Below are 20,684 nucleotides of genomic sequence, written 5' to 3'. Positions count from 1 at the left end.
AGTTTATTTTAAGGGTAAAGGCTTCGTCAAACAGAACGCGTAATTAGCGCGCGTCAGAGAGCTACGCTATGACGCCGAGATGTGTTGTACTACTATGGTAACATACCGTCAAACAGAGCGCCAGCGCTATAGCGCTCATATCTTAACCCTCTCATCGTAGCCGCTGGAAATTACATACCCGACCCAGTAGACCGAATGGTAAACCGTCGACGTCGCCCAAAGCACGTCATTACGGATCCTCCTGATCCATTAACGGTGCTTTTAGGCACCACAAGCACCGGTCACCGTCCTCGTCGAACCCGTCGCTTGCGACGAAGGGCTCGACGAGCGAACTAACCCATAGACACAGCCCACTGAGTTTCTTGCCGGATCTTCTCAGTGGGTCGCGTTTCCGATCCGGTGGTAGATTCTGCGAAGCACTGCTCTTGCTAGGGTCAGTGTTAGCAACTCTCCGGTTGAGCCCCACGAGCTCATCTACAAACGTTAGGGCGAAGCTGAAATAGCCTCTCAAGGCTATCAGCATAGGAAAAAAAAAAAAAAAAACTCGGCGTCATAGCGCGGCCTTAGTTTAGCGCTCTGACGCGCGCTAAGTACGCGTTCTGTTTGACGAAGGCTTAAAACGTAAGTTCGCTTTGTACGTAAATCGACAATAACGAAAAGGTTACAGTGTCATTTCGTTATTAAACATAATGAAATTGTCGTTTTCTTTGATATCAAGTAAATTCACTCTTAATTCTTGTTTAAACAAGATCAGTTTTATTTCAAGATCCCCCTCTGTTTCTAATTTAGATTAGTAACTAATATGATTATTAAAACCGGATCATTTTGGGTCGTGGAAATAGTCAAAAAATTAGGTATGATTTAGATTTTATAGTTTATCGTGTCTTTAAACAGTAAACATAGGGTCTGCGTTCGTGGCCGGATTGGAATGGGCAAATTAACAAAATGCTAGGAATTTGGATTTATTTCGCATTGGAACATATTTAACGTTATAACCTTCCAATAAAATTTAAGGTGATCTAATGATACGGTGGTTAAACTACAGAAAATAATGAATAAATATATTATGTATGTATGCAGATTTTATGTTGGACTAATATAAACTGCAAAAATGTTGATTGGTTATTACTTAATACTTCATAATAAAGCTAGAACAAATACAAATAAAAATATTATCTGTTTTAAAGTATAGAATTTGTGAGCGCTTTGAAGAAAAAGTGATAGAGTGTATTGCCTCGTGACCATAGATTATACACATAATAATATGTCGTGACATCTGTTTCACTGTGATATACTTCGCGTTAATGTGACAAACCCATAAATATGGGTACCCAATTTCCCTAACACAAAAAGTATGAATTTAAGACATCACACACACGTACGGTGGGTGTGAAGTTAGTTAATATCCATTTTAGTATTTCAAGAGACCTCGTTTTGTTCGGATCGATGCCAATAAACGCTCATGTAGAGTTAATAGTATGCCATTTTGTATGACCGAATATTCTTCACTCTAATTTAGTTTCTCCGATACGATGTGAGCACGACTAACGATTATTTGTTTCTAACGAACATTAAAAAGCAACTGTGTTTTATTAACTATTTCAATATGAAGGTTATATATTTTTACACTACATTTAATATTTTTCTTCCAGATTTGGCAACTTTGTCTTGTTTTAGTTAATAACTTTACTTAATAATTACACATTACAATGTCACCATTTGCTACGGAATAAGTATTTCAAAAGTTATAGTCTTTCAGTAGTATAGTAGTATCTTTTTGTGGTATAATATTGTCTGTTTTATAAAATAATTCCACTAGACGATTATATAATATAAACACGTCGATCGATTTAACGATTATATGGCGTAACGACTAGGGCTATTAGGGAATTATTTCTAACAGTCCTCTCTAACAAGATCTAATCTCGTAGAGTTTGAAAATCGAATAAATCGTTTAAAAATGTCGGTAAGTAGTATCGTCGGATTTAAATGGAGATTTCAAGTCCTTGTAGCAAGGACACACTGGCGCCGCAGCAACGTCTCCATTCTCAGGGGCAACGCCTGTTACATCACCGTCCTATTTATTATCTGGCCTTAAACTAAGTAGCTCTTTCAAGATTGAACGAACTTGATAGTCTTTTTGACTGTGATAAAGTATTTTGCTTTTTACGCATGAGTATTTTAAATAATTATAATTAGAGAGAAAAGCAAATCTAAAACATGAGATTTAAATTCTTTTTATTCTCTTTTAATTCTTTAATCACATATTTAATAAAGAAAAAATGTTCTTATGCTCAATACTAATTAATTGTCGAAGTTTTACGTCCAAAGGCCCCGTGTGCTTAGTAGCTAACTTCTCGATCGCGTACAAGTTAACTCCAATTTGTATGGAGCTGGAACAGCGCCCCTAGTGACAAACGTAGTGGAGTTGTTCCAACGCCATACAAATTTGAGTTAACTTTTACGTGATCAAGAAGTTAAAAAACTCGCACTAAGCACATCGATCTTCTGCTCTTTGAATGTTATACGAAAATAAACACCTAAGCCCAAAACTTTGAAAAGAGACGATCAAAATCTTGAACGTATTTCGAGAGATGAGTTCGATATCACAAGGAGAATTCTACCACCCACCTTCGTACGTCAAATTTAATTTACTTACCCTTAGAACTAGAACGTGTTTTTTCTAGCGACCGAAATAGGCAGGACGGTGTCATTTTAGCCCTAGGCAGCTGCCATCCCTACTATTTTTGATGTCCATCAGCGGCAGTAACCACTTACTACCATAATGCCCTATGCTCGTATCCCTACAAGGGAAATAAAATAAATGACGTTTGAAAACCGATAATACGTTCTAACGTCAGTATTACACAATTTGCACGACATTTGTTGTGCTAATCTTTATGGAACATGTCTCATGAACGTATTTCGTTATAACGATTGACATCTACCTCATTAAATGGGAGCATTAATCAATCGATCAGCAATTCGAATGGCAAAACAGACAATACCGATGCTGTTTTTCTTTTTCTTTTTCAAAAGCTTATAAGTTAAATGTGTTTGGACGATTAAATCAAAGACTGAATAAAACTGTACCAAATTAAACTATGTGCTACGTAATCACTGTCATATGTTTATAAATTGAAGTGAAGTGTGTGTGGAGTAGTGATGACGTCATTGAAGCACGGAGTGAACTTGAGCAGACGGGCTTGCAGGCAAGCCTTCGCTTTGGTCGCTGTGAGCACGATACTGCACGCCGTACAATGTTCACCTGTGGAAGTAAGTATCAATATTGTTTATTTGATGTTTCCGTAGATAAAATCCTGATTCATGAAGTTTAGTGGTCATCTTATAGACTTATAAGGCCCGAGACTTGGAATTCTACTTTTATATTTAACTAGCTAACCCGGCAGAATTCGTAGTGCCTCAATCGATAAATAAAAGACCTAAACTTTTGTATAAAATAAACTTAAAACAAACAAAGGAATCCGTCCGAAGGGGGACACATCAAAGGAAAAACAAAATTGTTTTTTTTTTTATTGCTTAGATGGGTGGACGAGCTCACAGCCCACCTGGTGTTAAGTGGTTACTGGAGCCCATAGACATCTACAATGTAAATGCGCCACCCACCTTGAGATATAAGTTCTAAGGTCTCAGTATAGTTACAACTGCTGCCCCACCCTTCAAACCGAAACGCATTAATGCTTCACGGCAGAAATAGGCGGGGTGGTGGTACCTACCCGTGCGGACTCACAAGAGGTCCTACCACCTTTTATATTTATCTACCTTTTGAACCTTCTCTGGACTTCCATAAATAATTCAAAACCAAAATTATCCAAATCGGTCCAGCCGTTCTCGAGTTTTAGCGAGACTAACGAACAGCAATTCATTTTATATATATAGATAGATAGGCGGAGTTGCAATGACCTATTATTCAATTCACTGGTTGAAGAAATACGCCATTAAAAAGTCGAATCTCACTTTTTTTTGTCTTACGTAATTTCAAATTTAAAGACTGCTGATTTTGAAATGGAAAGTACTTGATTATTTTTCACGTTTGCTAAATATAGAAACATAAATACCATAAATATAGACTAGACACGCGTTGTAGTTCGCAGATTTATATTTTGAGAAGTTCTGTTCGAAAAAGTTGATTATAGAAAGACGCTGAAAATTTCAAATTATAAAAAAAAACCTGCTTATTATCCTCATATGGACACTTCTTTTACGGTCTAAAGTATTAGAATTAATGAAAATAAAAACACGTGAATAAACCTAATAGATAATCTTAATTACCTATATCTACAACTGCCGAAGAAAATTCTCTGCTTACTCTCAAGCTATATTTAAACAACCCATAGTCATGTCCATGACTTTTAATACCTGAATTATTAATACACATGAAAAAAACTTTTTTTTAATTATCGTTGTTCTTTTAATAGACGGTGACATTATTTTTCTGACGTCAGTAATATCGCTTCCTATTAGTTTAGTTGTAAGTTCCCTTGCTTGCACGCCAAAGGAAAACAAGAATTAGTTCTTAACACTTAGAAGCGAAAATGCAATGAAAAGAGAAGTAGGTAGTAAATAGGATAGGATAGATAGTGGGAAGTGTGAAAGGCGAGACACATTAATTTAAATCAGTATGACGTTAACGCTGTTATACCGAGACACGGAACGTTTTTCTTAATCGGATTTTTATGGCATACGATCTATGAATAGCAAGATTAAGTTTCTCGCCGAATGTAGGTACTTAATGGGTCGCGATTTCGATCCGGTGGTAGATTATGCGAAGCCCTACTCTTGCTAGGGCCAGTGTTAGCAATTCTCGCAGGTTGAACCCTGAGAGCTCACCTATCGGTCCACGCCTAGTTGGAACAGCCTCTTAAGCTACCAACGATTAGGAAGGGAAAAAGACGCTGATCGTGAGATAACATCGTGAGATATTAGGTTACCTTGAGGTGGACTTGTAACTACATACTATTCTAATACAACCACTCTAATCTTCAGACCGAGACGCACGAATGCTTCCTTACAGAAATCGAAAATGTGGTGGTACATACATCAATAAAATCTAGGACTACGGATAGGAATAGTCCGTCAAATTTTTTTTTTTTTGGTTAGAAGTGTGGTCGAACTCACAGACCACGTGGTGTTAAGAGTTTACTGGGGCCCATAGACATCTACAACGTAAATGCGCCACCCACCTTGAGATATAAGTTCTAAGGTCTCAGTATAGTTACAACGGCTACTCCACCCTTCGAACCGAAACGCATTACTGCTTCACGGCGGAAATAAGCGGGGTGTTTTTTTTTTTTTTTTTTTTTTTTTTTTTTTCCACAGGCGAAAATCGCCGGATCCCCGCCCGCGCGGCAGGTGGGGTATGTGGGAGTTGAACCTCACTAAAAACTCCTGCCGCTCACAACCGGCGCCCTACCTCGGACCGGGCCGGAGCCCAGTCGGGGCTATTGAAACGGCGGGACAGGGTTGACGCAGAGCACATTACATCCATCCCACTGTCCCACGGACGCCGGACCGGCGGCCGCCAGCGACACGACCACCGGTTCCCTCGTTCAGCGGGCCGAGAGCCCGCTTTGATGGCGCCGCGTTACACCTTCCCCCAGAGTGGTTGGGGGAACGCGGTCTACCATCACCCGGCTTCCTACTGCGGGTGAGCGTGCAAAGCACGCCACCCCACGTCTGGGTCTCTCCCCGCACAAGACGGGTGGGACCCCTAGCTCTTAGGGGGCCAGGTCACGGATACGACCTCGGTCCCGACCCCCTGCTCGGCGGCGGCGGGTTTCTGCGTAGTGAGGAGAGCTTTGCCTCACTCGCCCCGCCGTCTCCTTCTGCGATATGGTGCACTCGCAGAAGTCGAGCATAGCCTTCCATGACTCATCGCCGCCAAGCATCGACGCCACGACGCCAGGCAGCGACAAGTCAGGTCCTATCTTTGCGACCAGGACACGGCGCTGCACCTCCCAAGCGGGGCAGACAGCGAGCGTATGCTCCGCCGTGTCCAGGTCGTGTCCACAATGGTGACACCTCGTCGTCGGCTCAGCCCCTATCCGGCGCAGGTACTTCCCGAAGCATCCGTGCCCGGTCAGCACCTGCACCAGACGAAAGGTGAGACTTCCTTCGCCACGATTCACCCAGTCATCAAAGACTGGGTAAATCGCCCCGACGGTCCGTAGCCCCCACGTGGGGTTGGCCAATCGCCTCGACCACGACTCGAGCACGGACCGCCGAGAATGGGCCTTCCGCGCCCGCAGCTCACTTTCGGGGAGACGCGCCACGCCCCGAGCACGAAGCTCGCTGCGCCACCGATAGACGGTGGAATCTGGTAGCAATGGATAAAGGTACTGCTACTTTAGTCTACCGCTACAAAGATTCCACTATCCATTTTTTTCTTCCCTACCTATGCTGATAGCCTTAAGAGGCTATTTCAGCTTCTCCTGGACGTGTAGGTGAGCTCACGGGGCTCTAACCGGGAGTGTTACTAACACAGGCCCTAGCAAGAGCAGTGCTTCGCAGAATCTACCACCGGCGAGAAACTCAGTGGGCTGTGTCTATGGGCTCACCCGTCGAGCTCTTCGTCGCAAGCGACGGGTTCGACAGAGGACGGTGACCGGTGCTTGTGATACCTAAAGGCACCCTTAATGGATTGGGAGGATCCGTAATGGCGTGCTTAGAGCCCTATCCATAGTAATGATGACACAGTATTGAAACCATTTACCAAGTCAGAACGCGAAAGCATATTGTGTACATTTACTCTTAAGTAAAATATTTTCATGAATATAAAATAATTATAATGCGAAGGCAATTCACAGATCCCCGTTCCCTCGCGGCGTAGCTTCTGGGCGTCTGTTGAGCTTTAAGCTTTTAATATGTTACATAGCGTACGATGAAAAATGATTTAGAAATTTTAAAAGGTATTTTTTTTGTACTATCGTCTAGTCTGAAACCGATCGATATTCATTTTCGTTAAATGCTCTATTTTATTTCGAACCTTTTATAATTTACTTTTAAAACGTACATACGCTGACGTGTACGTATATATTCATAAACAAGCGATCCGCCCTCGCCTCGCTTCAGAAACATTTAATTTTATTATTAATAGTGGAGTCACGCGATGTTACCCGCGGTATCGTACCGCGGGTGACGCCGCGGGGCGAAGCTGGTCAAAAAAAAGTACATTACTCTTTTTATCATCAGCTACCTATCAGTAAAAATCTCGTCAAAATCGGTCCAGCCGTTCCAGAGATTAGCCAGAACAAACAGACAGACAGACAAACAGAGAGACAGGCAAAAATTGGAAAAAAATGTTATTTTGATGTATGTACCGTATATACCTATATATTCATATGCATGTAGTAGTAAAAAGCGGTTATTTCAATATTACAAACAGATACTCCAATTTTATTTATATGTATGTATAGATGTATAGATTAACTCATGCTGTATTCTCGTAGCGTGGAACAAGCGCTGTAGTGCTTTTGACATATTACATTTATGTCGTTTTCGTAATGATAACGTTTATGCGCAGCGGGCGTTCGGACCTAAACACGCATAAAAAAATTGAACAACTAAACACATGGTACCAGAATCTAGTATACATTCTATAGATACATTTTGGAACGAAGTTCCTTATGGGACGATGCGGAGGGGTACCCTAAACGGGAAAAACGTCCGTAACGTAAGATTTTTATTAGTAATGCACAGTGTACGACTTAACTTTGTAATAACGTACAAAAAATAACATATTTTTATTATATATTTTTTATAAATCATTATGAATAAAATAAAGTTAATAACTTTGTAAAGTATGTAGTTTTTTATTTATTATTATCAATAAAAAATCATAATAAAAAATGTTTACCTGAATAATTATTTTCTTTATACCTCGAATATAACTTAAAATTAATATATTTTTTAATAAGGAACTTCGTTCCTATCCGGTGTCCCACGACACCACATATCTTTTATTTCATTGGCGAAGAGCTAAGGATTTTGATGTGTTCTTTTCCTACGATAATGCCGTGATTGAAGAAACGAATTAAATTGATTTATTTTGCCCTATAATGTCCATGATACACAATTACAGGAGTTTAGTCAACTGCGAAGTTTATCGTATTTAATTAAGGTAAGATCGACAATGTCAGTTTGTCTTATAACTCAATTACTCAATTACAATTACATTACTAAATTAAGAGAACAATGTCAAAATAAATTAATGTCACGAAATGCTGAAAATAGTATGAAATACGCACACCTGAATCTTGTGTTAGTACAAGTGGGTTTCAGGGAGACAGTTTAAATTAGTTATTTCTCGTAGATGGTCAGGTGACGTCAATTCGTTCTGACGTAACGTTCTGGTATAGACAACCAATGTTTTGTAAGAGTTTAACGTTGTTAGTGTGAACGCTCAATGCCACGCAATAATAATAATGAAAATTAATAAAAAAGAAAACCTACTTCAAGTGATTAAAATGGTCAATTAAGTCTGCATTATTCCAGATAACTCAAAAACTGATTCTCACATCTTGATCAAATTTAAATGGGGCCACATGCGAAGTACCAGCTCTCAAATAGCATTAAAATCGATTCACTTAGAAAAAAAAGGTCTAAAGTATAACACGTATAAAGAATACAGTCAAATAGAGAGCCTCCTCCTTTTTTGAAGTCGGTTAAAAATACAGGTTGATATTAAGATTAATACTGAAACTCAACGGGCTGATGCTAAACGTCACGGTGGCGTGTGTTAGTTTTGTCAGATCTGTTAACGCCTAATAGCATCTAGAATGGATGATGTTGTAGATGGATCCATCAGAACATATGGCACTGACTCTGGTTGGTTTTTTTTTTTTCATTGCCTTTGTAGGCAGATGAGCATACGGCCCATGTGATGGTGAGTGGTTACCGTCGCCTATGGACGTCAGCAATGCCAGGGGCAGAGCCGCTGCCTACCAATTGCCTACTTACTGCTGCTGTATGAGCTGAATCCGGGATGTAGTTAGCGGCGGCCACGTAAAAGGGGTTATCGTGTCGCATTACTTTCACGAGGAAGCGTTCCGATGATGTCTTGATGGGCTCTTACTTTAAAAAGTTAGACAGTGTTTGGGGTTAGTCTGTGTAGGCGTGTGTGCCATGTGACCAAACACCGCCATCGTATAGGCCTTAGGCCATGATACGGTCAGTTGAAACATGATGGATCATCTTAAAATATATTTATGAGTGGTTACAGAGGGTGAAGTTGTAATTTGGTTTGTCCTTATGTTGTTTGTATTAGGGCGGCGGGCCAGGGAGGCGGATCTCGCCCAAGCCCTGGCCCTCTAAGGGTTTCGGGTCCCCTTCACATGTCGGTCTGGGGACCAGCGAAGGGGGCCTAAGAAGACGACGTGCAAGCTGCTCTGCACGCGTTTTACGCAAGAGCATCCGGGTGATGGAAGGCCGGCTATCCTCGACCCACGCTGGTTCTGACCCAGCGGGGTATTCCGTAGGATAACCCATTCTAACCGGCGCTATCTAGGCGGGCTCCGGATACCTGCCGACCAAGAGGGCTGGTGGTCGTGTCGCCGACGACCGCTAGTCCGGCGTCCCGAGGGGGAGGGTGATGGGAGAGATGTGATCCGCACTAAACGCTTCAATTTCCCCCCTTTGCCTTTTCATGAATTCTGTCTTATGCGAGGTTTGGACGTTGGTTGTTGAGCGACAGGAGGTTTTAGTCAGTTCGACCCTGACATGCCCCGCCCTCCATCCCCAGTGGAGGGCGGAAGTCCGGGAATTTCCTCCTGACCAAAAAAAAAAAAGTATAGTAGTAGTATTAGACAGCACCATTTCCCCCAAGCATTAGCCCGCTGAGTTTCTCGCCGGATCTTCTCAGCGCGTCTTGCCTACGATACGGTAGCAGATTCATTCACGAAGCAGCTGCTCTTGAGTTGTTTGGTCTCCTTTGGAGGCGCTCTGGCAGCCGTTAGGAAGCCCCGCCCCTCCTGGCTGAGCATTTAATCGCCAACCTGTCCTGGTGAAGGCTTCCGGGCCACCAGTAATCCTCAATGATAAAAAACAACATTCCTTAAGCGAATAATGTGTAACGGTTTGAAGGGAAGAGCTATTGCTATTTTTAAGTATGTGACACTTGAACCTCATTATTGTGTTAAAAAATCGTTGCATCTTCAATTTTACTTATAATATGTACAAATATTTAATATTTAATTTAATATTTTTTACATTAATATGTTTATAATGGGCTAAAATGTGCCAGTCAGTTCATTCGTAAATCTATTTGCAAATATTTTTTAATGACGTCAATCGGAATTTGGTTAGTTATGTTAATATCACATAAATCACTGAAGTATGAAATATAAGGACTATAACATAAATAAACATTTATAAAAAATGGTTTTTAATATAACAGAATGTTAAGTAAAATTTCAACAGTTTTGTTATAGCCCGGATAGCTCAGTCGGTAGAGCATTGGACTTTTAATCCAAGGGTCCAGGGTTCAAGTCCCTGTTCGGGCGGTCTTTTTTAAATTTTAGAAAATAAATACATCAAACATTTAGAACCTCAAAATCATGCCAGGAATTTATTTCACGCTACTAAATAATTTGATGGTGTGGTGAACAGCTTATTTTAAGAGCTAACTACAACAACATTTTATCATGGGTACGGAACAAAAATCCATCTTTGATTTTCCGAAAAATCTTCACATTATGAAAAATACATGAAAAAAAAACACGTACTTAATAATACTATCCTTACGAATCGTTTTAAGCTTTCACGGCTATTTAATCTATGAATAGTAAGTATTACATAAGGGGTTCTTAGAAGTTCCCAATAATTCTGCGCTGTTGCGAGCTCCATGACTGCTGAAAGACTGTCCTTCTGTCTCCATATTTACAAGTGATGTTCTTGCAAGCTTAAATTGAAATCACCGTACGATAATAAACTAACAGTCCATGTCTATGGTATATACATTCATCATTCATACATACACAATTGAGGGCGAGACACTAAAAAGACTATTCATAGTTAAAGATTTGGGTATCTACTTCGATGAAAAACTTTCATTTAGGGAACACTATGAACAGATTACTTCTAGGGCAAATAAGTTATTGGGGTTTGTATTGAGATCAACATGAGATTTTAAGAATCCTCGGAGTGTTTTGTATCTGTACTTCAGTTTAGTGAGAAGTGTATTGGAATACGGCAGTCCAATATGGTCCCCTAATTACAGAGTGCACATTAACACTATTGAGCGTGTGCAAATGAAGTGTTTAAGATTATTAAGTTATCGTATACAACCAGGCCGCTCTGAACTTAAATACGAGCAAAGACTATTAAACTATAACATGCAGTCACTAGAAGATCGACGTACATGCACTGATCTGATATACTTATATAAGATAATTCACTCTCTGTTGGATTCGCCTGAACTGTTATCTCAGATTTCACTAAACATTAAATTTAATGCTCGGAGGGTCAACCAAAACAATTTGTTTGCATTGCTAATTTACAAAAATAATATATCTTACTATAATCCCATTACCCGAATGTGTCGTACCTATAACGAACCGGCAAGGTCGTCACCTGAGTTAGATATTTTTACTTGTAGGTTAGTTTCGTTTAGAAAAATGTTCAAGGGCATCCTCCACTTTATTAATAGGTAGGTTAATGTAATTGTTTAATGTATTATATTGTGATTTTTTTTTTTCCCTTACATTATTCGTTAGATTAGTTTTTGTTATTGTGTTGTTTTGTCATAATTGTAAGGAACATTGTTATACAAATTCAGCACTATATGTCTTGTTTTGTCGTGCGCACATAACTTATGTTGCAAGCCAGATTTTGTTTCTTTTTATTTGTGTTTTTTATGTATCTTTAGCTTGTGATGTGTATTGTGAGCCTAATAAAATAAAATAAAATAAATAAAATACACTGTTGTGTAATGTCTTAAATCTTTTATCGGATTTTTTCAAATGAGTTGTTCAACTTGTTGTACAGCTGGCTGGTACCGATTTTTGTCATAAAATACGTACTTGAGACGTCATTACGAACGGTTTTTAACCAAATATCGTGTAATAAAAATGTAATTACGGAAAATTTTACGTAATTACTGGAATGGCGCGTATTGTAAGCCTGTAGCGGGTAGGCACCGCTGTCGTGGTGATTTAATGGGTTTGATTATGGTCTGGATGGTCTTTATTTATTTCAATTAAAACTTCAATTTCGTGTCCCGAGGTTCGTAGTGACATTTTCGTTTTGATGTTTATATGTTCAGTAAGTACTTAACACGATGTGGGCCTTTGTAAACTCATCCAAAAAAAAAAAAAAGGATCTACCTGGTGTTATGTAATAATGTAACTTATCTGGTTACCGTGGTCCACAGATTAAACACTAATCACAACGTAACACGCGTCCTAAGAGGTTGTACTTTTTTGCACTTTAGTATGTAATCTATGGTTGTTCCTTTTTACTTCAAATGACGGCACAAATAAAGAAGTTACTGTATACACTATGTTTTAAAAATGTGCGTAGCAATTACAAAATATTACAGCTGGTCTTTATTGTGCTATTTATTTTATTGTAGTTTGTATTAAGCATATATATACTGTCAACGTACACTGCTCTCGTACAAATCTAATAAAGGCCAGGGCCGCGAGACAAAGCCCGTTTCGAGTTAAGGTCAAGTGCCATCAACGCGACCAACCACCAAAGCCAGGCCCTCCAACTGCTCAAACGGCACGAAGCGCTTAGATTAAAATGAATTCTGAAGTTTTATAGAATGTATCTTTTACCGAGGCAGATCAACTGAAATTCTCACATTTCATTATCACAAAAATACTATGAATTTTTTAAATTTCACTGGTTCATATTGGAAAAAGGTAGTAAGTTATTCGCGTAGTAGAGCAAATTATACTTTTTTTAATTTATTTTTTATTACTTTTTTGTTTATTGCTTAGATAGGCGGACGAGCTCACAGCCCACCTGGTCTTAAGTGGTTACTGGAGTCCATAGACATCCACAACATAAATGCGCCACCTATCTTGAGATATAAGTTCTAAGGTCTCGAGTATAATTACAACGGCTGCCCCACCCTTCCAACCGAAACGCATTACTGCTTCACGGCAGAAATAGGCAGGGTGGTGGTACCCACCCGCGGGGACTCACAAGAGGTCCTACCACCAGTAATCTAACCACGACTGATTCTTAATTACGCTTTTGTTAGGAACATATATTGTATGTAATTGAAATCTGTAAATAAATCTAAAACTCTAAAAAAATACATATTGGTTTTATTTTTTATTTTAAACGATCGTAAACTATTTATCCAATTATGATGAAACTTTGTACAGTTGCTGTTTGTTGGCACTCCGGGAAATGTTTCCCTAATAGGGTCATCAACGCACGACAGGGGATGCGTAGGTAATTTCATAAAATCGATGTTAAGCACACACTCTAAAGTCACAGTAAAGTGTGACCGGCTTGCTACTAGTGACTTCATAAAAAGCAAGCTATCTGTGTCCTTAGTGCGTGTTTTTTACTTCTCGATCGCATAAAAGTTAACTCAAATTTATATGGAGTCGGAACAGCTTCCCTTCGTTTGCCGCTAGGGGCGCTGTTCCAAATCCTTACAAATTTGAGTTAGCTTTTACGCGATCGAGAAGTTAAAAAACTCGCAATAAGCACATTAAATGTATGTCTCAGCACATGTTCTTTAGATTCGTGTACAGCGAAATTTTAAACAAACTTAAATTCCACAGACTACCACGAAAACGAATCCGTCCATGACAGTCGATGGTATATCGACGTACCCTGGTCTAGGGTTCGGACCAATGGGTCCTGTGGAGCCCTTACCCGGAGAGCCACCAGGCACACAGCTACGCCAGAACCAAGACACTACAACTGAATTACCGACAACTGAGAAGACCAAGAAGGAGAGGACCTTCGTGATAGCAGCGTTTGAGTTCCATCGAGTGGAGACGCCATTTTTGATCGGACTTTGGATATTTTTTGCCAGTCTCGCGAAGATAGGTGAGTTTTAACTATAAAAAAACTGGTCAAGTCAAGTGTACGATAACGCAGACTGAAAATATGCAAATTCACGATTAAATACCGAGTAAATAATTATAGTTCGACAACGTAGATGTACAAAATTTGTTCAATAGAAAAAACTTTAGTGGAAGTTTTAATTGAAATTTCGAATCTATTACATAACTATGTTATTATTTTGTGTACCTCCCGTCAGATAATGAGCCACACTTGAAAAAATAGTAAATTTCGTGATAAGTTATGTGTTTTCAAGGGATAGTTATTAATTACTTTGCATTCAAGCTCCGACATACTTTTAAAACTTATAACTCCTGCGTTTTATATGTTATGTTGTACCTATTTATTATCTCCCTAAAATAAGTAAACAGTTAATTAACGACATATGAAGACACATTATACGAAATGTAAAGGTATTATTAACCTTTTGTGGTGTTTTCAAAGGAAGCCTTAGAAAAATAAGCAGCATTGTGTTTTGATTTTGAAGGCTTTCGGTATCTTCTAACGTTACATTTTCGCATATTATGTTAAGGATGAACCCATTAGGCTGTAACGCTGTTAGTCTAAGTAAAGGTAATTTTTTTCTTCTCGTCGCGACTACTTCATCTTTCCGGCTGCGTCAATCACAGTGTTGAATTTTAACATAGTAATGATCTTATCCATACATTAAGTATTATGCATTTATATTACACTAGTGGTCGCCCGGTAGTCGAAATTCGACTATAATTAATTGAAATTATAAGTTTTTACACTATTATGATTCTATTTTCAAAGACTTCTAATACTTACTTCTATAATCACAAATTTCGCCAAGACTACACTATTATATAGAAAAATATTAATACAATATTTAATCTGTTCTCAATTTGACCACAGACGTCAAGAACAAAAGTTTGACAATAAATAAATAGTATGCATGCGTGTGGGCGTCAAATACATGGTAGTGTGTGTAATGTCTTTTTTTATTGATTTAATGTATTTTTATTGCATAATTTAAAAAAAAAAATTTAACATTCTGCATTCCTTCTGTATATTCTCTATAAGTGACGGAAATTTCATAGTCCTCCGTCCGCGCAATATTCGTAAAAAGGGCTACAAAGTTTTTACTTAATATTAATATATAGATTTACACTAGCTGACCCGGCAAACGTTGTGTTGCCTTAAATAAGTTTCTAGGGAAATTCTACTGTAGAAAAAAAAATCTCCTTTAACCACATAATACCTCATTATAAACAAAAAAAAAAAATCCAAAAAAATTCACTTAGGGGTATGAAAAACAGATAGTAGCCGATTCTCAGACCTACTGAACATACTATTGATACACAAATAAAACCAAAAAAACATGGCTGAAAAATGTATAGTATTGAATAGCTGTCAAATATATTAGGTGTATAATCTATGATGTATAATGAGTACGTAAGACAGGAGACCGGCTTCGTCCTCATCCCTACTACGTGATGTTTGCTGGATGAGTGGTGACACCTGGCGGGGATAGCTGATCGATTGATAGTTGATCAGTAGTCGACCGCCGAGGGCGGGAGATCAAATTCAATTTTAAAAAAATCAAAATTAAAGGAACTTGATATTATAAACTCTGAATAAGAATTTATCGTACTACAATTATAATATTTGATTGCCATCTTGCAATCTTATTGCGGATCTGTGCATAGAATAACAACAATATTAATCGGAATGGAAAAATAGGGGTTCATCGTATAAGAGTGAAAATTTAGAGTAATATGATTTTTTTTATTTTAAGTCATGACAAAACAAAATAAAAAACTTGCCGAAAAAATTAAAGTTTATAATTAACCAATAAAAAATAGGGGTTGATCGTAGAGGGGTGAAAATTGAGGATTGTGTGTATTTTTGTATGTTGTATCATAAAAAAATAGAAATTAAAAATTGTGTCTAAAAAATAAAAAATAAAATTTAGGGGTGGACTACCCCTAACATTTAGGGGGATGAAAAATATATGTTGGCCGATTCTCATAGATACCGGATAAGCACAAAAAATTTCATCAAAATCGGTCAAGCCGTTTCGGAGGAGTATGGCAACGAAAACTGTGACACGAGAATTTTATATATTAGATTACATTATCATAGATTACTTTACATTATCCTAAGTATTTATAGGTCGTCGTGGCGTAAGGTATAAGACGCCCGATGCATTCGTATCTTAAGTAATGTTACAATTTACTTTCACGGTGAAGGAATAATACTTATTGTGTAATAGAAATCAAACTCGCAAATAATCCACGTAATTGCTGGGGTAGGGCGTCTTCTGAGCCCGCACGGGTAGCTACCACCACCCTGCCTATTAGTACTCGGAAGCACTACTTTCGGCTTGGACGGCGGACCAGCCGTTATACTGTAAAACTGGAACTTAGAACTCATGTCTCAGGATGGGTGGCGGTATTTACGTTGGTGTCGTCTTCTAGCTTCGGTAACCACTTAACACCAGGTGGGCCGTGCGTTAGTCCAACCATGAAAGCAATCAAATATATTAATTCTAAATTGACAATTTCCTCAACGATTAATTTTAGAGGAGGGACATATGCCGACAAAGCAACCAAAATCGTGTTAATTTCGTCATCCTTAAATTAATCAAATACTTAAACATAATTGAAATAATAAGTGAACCGCAAAGACAGTTAGTCCAAGGATAGTTCAACTTTTTTCTATAGTAGCACATCCCGAAGGCGTCAATGCGATACCGATGCGGTTTTCGTATTAATTATTCATGTTTTAAAACCAATCAAGAGTATTGAGAGCACGTTTGTGCGTACATGTTTTGTTGTGGTAGTTAATATTTATGCCTTTCCATATCTTGTTCCATTTCCCAGAGCCATGATGCTTTTGGCCAAGTTAATCTACCAATGTTTTTACTTTTCACACGGGCTGTTGTTAATCACCCTCGAGACCCGACTAAAATATCTAAAGATTTCTTCAGATTTAGGGTCTGGCGCAATCGTCTGGTTTTCACTAATTGAAAGGAAAAATGTATAATACGAACTCCTCTGTAATATAATGTAGTAGGTGGATAAATCAAATGTCAATAACTTAAAATCAAATCAAGAAATTTATTTGTCCATTTGTTTTTTAATTATAAAATCACTGGGACGTAAACGACAAAACCCTGCTACACACGTCCCTTGGGCTGGAACAGCTGCTCATTGGCCTGTATCGAGCGTATTAGTTAGCAAAATATTTATCTACAAGCTAGATATATTGAGTTTTACAGAGGTTTACCGCGATGAAGATGCACTGTAAGATCTAGTTAAAGCACCTCTCTAAGCTTATTTCACACTGTGTACTTCTAATATCTACATATACGTGTACAATATTTATTTGTATATCAGCACTGTCTACATTTGATTTTTGAATGCATTAAGAAAGGCTTTGGTTATCGCAGTACTCTTGTATTATTAATTAAAAACGTTGGAAAAAAGTTGTATATGTTATTCTTAAATATAAACTTGATTTCACGATGATAGGTTGAACATTATGAGAATTGATAAATGTTGGCGTGTTTCATATAATAGCTTATAATTCTTTGTAAATAAAACCTTTATGACCAATATTCATATAAGCCATATACACACATAAATGTATGTACACGTAGTAATGTTACGTTTTCCGTCCGACCTCCGTAGGCTTAACCCAGTAGATACATCTTACATGTATTTTAATGCTATATATGGCAGACAAGCTCATACCCAATCTGGTATTAAGTCGTTACTATGGTAAGCATTGAAAGTTCACCGCTTCAAGAAAAAAAAATGCCGGATGAGTAATGTGGGCTCACAATACGCCCTTAAAATACACATGTACGTCTAGTAGATGTATATATAGACTTTAATTTAATAATTAATCCAGCGTCCTTGTACCACTTGTCCGCGTGATAGCTAGAAAACGATTTATTTTGATTGCAATTTGAAGGTGAGTGTTTATTGTTTGTTTATTCGCAAAACAATCGAGGGTATCTCCATCTATTGAGCATTGTTAATAGCAGAGTGATTTCATATTAGCTAATTATGGGGTCATTGCTAAAAATTCTAAATCTTGAATCTTGAAAATTAAACTATACCGATTAAAGGGATCGAAGCGAAGGGAAGGGATCTGAGGGACCAAAAATTAAAGAGAATATAATTAGAATTAAATTTATCTTTTTTATTTCCCTTGCAGGCATACGAGCATACGACCCACCTGACGGTGAGTGGTTACCGTCGCCCATGGACTTCAGCATGCTAGGGCCAGAGCCAAGCCGCTGCCTACCGTTAAGTACTTATCTTGAAACGCCTCTATACGAGTGCCCTATATTTCATTGATACTTCATTAATCATGACAAATGAATGAATAACCTCGCTTTGTTTATGAACTGATAAATTTAATTTTCCGACTTACTTTTTTTTTCATGAATACTGTAGCACAGGCACTCTGGTGAAGTCAGGTTACATCAGATAGGGCTTCTTTGACCGCTGACCTACATTCCGGCCCGTCGAAGACCTCAACTGGATAATATGTATTTCAATTAATTGAATAATTGTACATAAATACATTGTAAGGAATACAGTATTTAATGAATTAAGGTTTGTAAGGTTTTTCGGTTTATCGGACGACGTTTTATTCAATACTTTTTATGTCAACACAAATTTAGTGACGTTTACATTTAAGACCTCTTCTGTTCCGGGTATACAGCTTTTTTCGACTGACAACAAATAGCGTGTTTGCTCGTCCTAGATTTTCTTCGTGTCTTCACAGCAAACATTCTTTTGGTCTTGTTTTTCGAGAAACTTTTTCGTGATTTCGTTTGGGAAGGATATAGCCAGTCACGATATTTGGAGGAATACGTATGGAAAATTCCACACGAACGAGGCTCCATTTGGGTGTTATACGCTGTGATATATGTGGCATTGGGATTAAAAGTACTTTTTTCAATTTTATGGCTACTTCGTTCATCATGCATGCCATTAGACTGACAGCCTGGACTGATTTCATCTGACGATGATTCCGATGACATAAAAAGCTCTATTCGCGATATTGGCGATGTAAATTTATCTTCGTACCTCAAGGTGTGAATATTTGTACAGTAGTCCCCCATTTTTACATAATCAAATGACGCGCTTGATGACTTCGAACGTATCACTGAATCTATTGGCGAATATGTTTTGTTTCTGAACTGACAGCCTACATCTCTGATGAATACAACTGTCTCGTTACTTAAATTCTTCTTGGGTGATAAATGCGAATTACGACATTTACATTCGATACAATTATACTGACATGATTTATTCGATCTACAAGAACACGGAACCCGAGACTTTTTACAAGAAGATACGTTCTTCGATATGCATTGCGGATGCGGTTCAATTAAATAAGTTGGTGCTTGCTGAATTCCTGTCATGAATTCGCACTGGTTTTGCAATCGAGAAACCATATGTATTTGTTTATCCAAATTGTGTGAATCGTGCTGACACATCGGGATATACGTGCATCTCGAATAATGTGGGTAATTAATATTATCATCTTCTGTAGGTTTGGGTAAATATTCTTCGCGATGAGGGGTTTTAGGTAAGGGTACACAAAGAGGAAGATTTATGCATCGAGGACGGTGTAGGCAAGGAGGAATGAATTCACAATTGTTTTTTAATACGGTAGCCCTTTGACAGGAAGGGACAACGGTACATGGAGGGTGGTGTCTACATGCTTTTGTAATTCGTAGAACTCGAGGGGTTGACTTTGGAATCGCTGACTGTTTGTTGTATTTATGTTGTTCGCAATCATATTCATCACAAGGTAATATTTGACATACAGGGACTAACTCACAACGCGGTTCATGGTTGCATATATCATCATTTGCAATTCTACTTTCTTGTGCGGTTGGCGATGCTCTGTATGCGTATGCAGTTGTAGACGATATTTCCTTACTGTGATAGATTATCGAACTGCTATGTGCATTTTCATCTTCAGTAATACTTATAACTTCTACCTTTTCTTTGCACTTTGGACAGATCAATTTTCTCACTTTTTTATTAGAAGATTTACTTTTATTGTGGCTCTTATCAGTAGGCTTATCCACAATCAAATTTAAATCATTTCTGTTCATTAGTTCACTAATATGTTCGTTTGTTCCAACATTATTGTTGTCAACGTTTCCACGTGTGTTTGATTTATCATCATTAAGAATTTTGTGCTTATTCTTCTTCTTAGTATTATTACTACTTCTTTGTTCACTCCTGAATATGTTTGTGGTGCTTGTTATGTTATCTGCGACAGTTAATGACTTGCTGTTCCTTGCTAATTCAGTGAGAGACTTTTTGTTGGTACAAGGACACGCGTATGAAAATAATTGGCAAGGACAAGGATCTTCGGTGCGTTTACCACGGTCCTTTCTTTTCGATCTTTTTTCTTCTGAAACCACATCCGATTTTTCTGTTTGATATTTTGCATAGGACCAAAATTTTTGATTCCTATTGGGAGCATTATCCTCATAATAACACTGGGTTTTAAACTGATTACATAATTGCTCGTCGTCTCTCAAAAATATTTCAGATGATAGAATTTCGTCATGGTCATTACGTTTTTTAATCCTTTTAATCTTAAGACCCGCGTTGTCATAAATTTTAAAATTC

The 20,684-nt window shown here is 38.2% G+C and overlaps 2 protein-coding genes and 1 non-coding gene across 14 annotated transcripts in view; 2 read left to right on the top strand and 1 right to left on the bottom strand.

Annotated features, from left to right (window-relative positions):
* Nhe2 (Na[+]/H[+] hydrogen exchanger 2) overlaps positions 1-20,684 on the top strand; it is a 48,082-nt gene that overhangs the window by 7,321 nt on the left and 20,077 nt on the right. For 9 of the 12 annotated variants that reach the window (XM_089730938.1, XM_089730944.1, XM_089730942.1 and 6 more), the window contains exons 2-3: positions 3,040-3,276; positions 13,764-14,034. In XM_089730938.1, coding sequence (XP_089587064.1) covers positions 3,166-3,276; positions 13,764-14,034 — 382 coding nt within the window. In that variant the 5' untranslated portion in view covers positions 3,040-3,165. Of the gene's footprint in view, positions 1-2,981; positions 3,277-13,763; positions 14,035-20,684 lie in introns of all 12 variants that reach the window. The other 3 variants (XM_089730935.1, XM_089730934.1, XM_089730933.1) reach the window with 3 other exon arrangements.
* Positions 10,448-10,520, top strand: TRNAK-UUU (transfer RNA lysine (anticodon UUU)). The gene has a single exon. It is a non-coding gene; the product is annotated as a tRNA-Lys (tRNA).
* The window catches only part of LOC114252036 (uncharacterized), a 3,441-nt gene continuing 664 nt past the window's right edge, over positions 17,908-20,684 (bottom strand). The window contains 2 exon segments of the mRNA XM_028186516.2: positions 17,908-20,659; positions 20,662-20,684. The exon segment at positions 20,662-20,684 is cut by the window's right edge and continues 664 nt beyond it. Of these exon segments, the coding sequence (XP_028042317.2) occupies positions 18,722-20,659; positions 20,662-20,684 (1,961 nt within the window). The 3' untranslated portion in view covers positions 17,908-18,721.

The sequence above is a fragment of the Bombyx mandarina genome, chromosome 11, assembly GCF_030267445.1.
Source record: "Bombyx mandarina strain Sakado chromosome 11, ASM3026744v2".
Taxonomy (NCBI): domain Eukaryota; kingdom Metazoa; phylum Arthropoda; class Insecta; order Lepidoptera; family Bombycidae; genus Bombyx; species Bombyx mandarina.
This window is presented reverse-complemented; position numbering and strand designations above follow the sequence as displayed.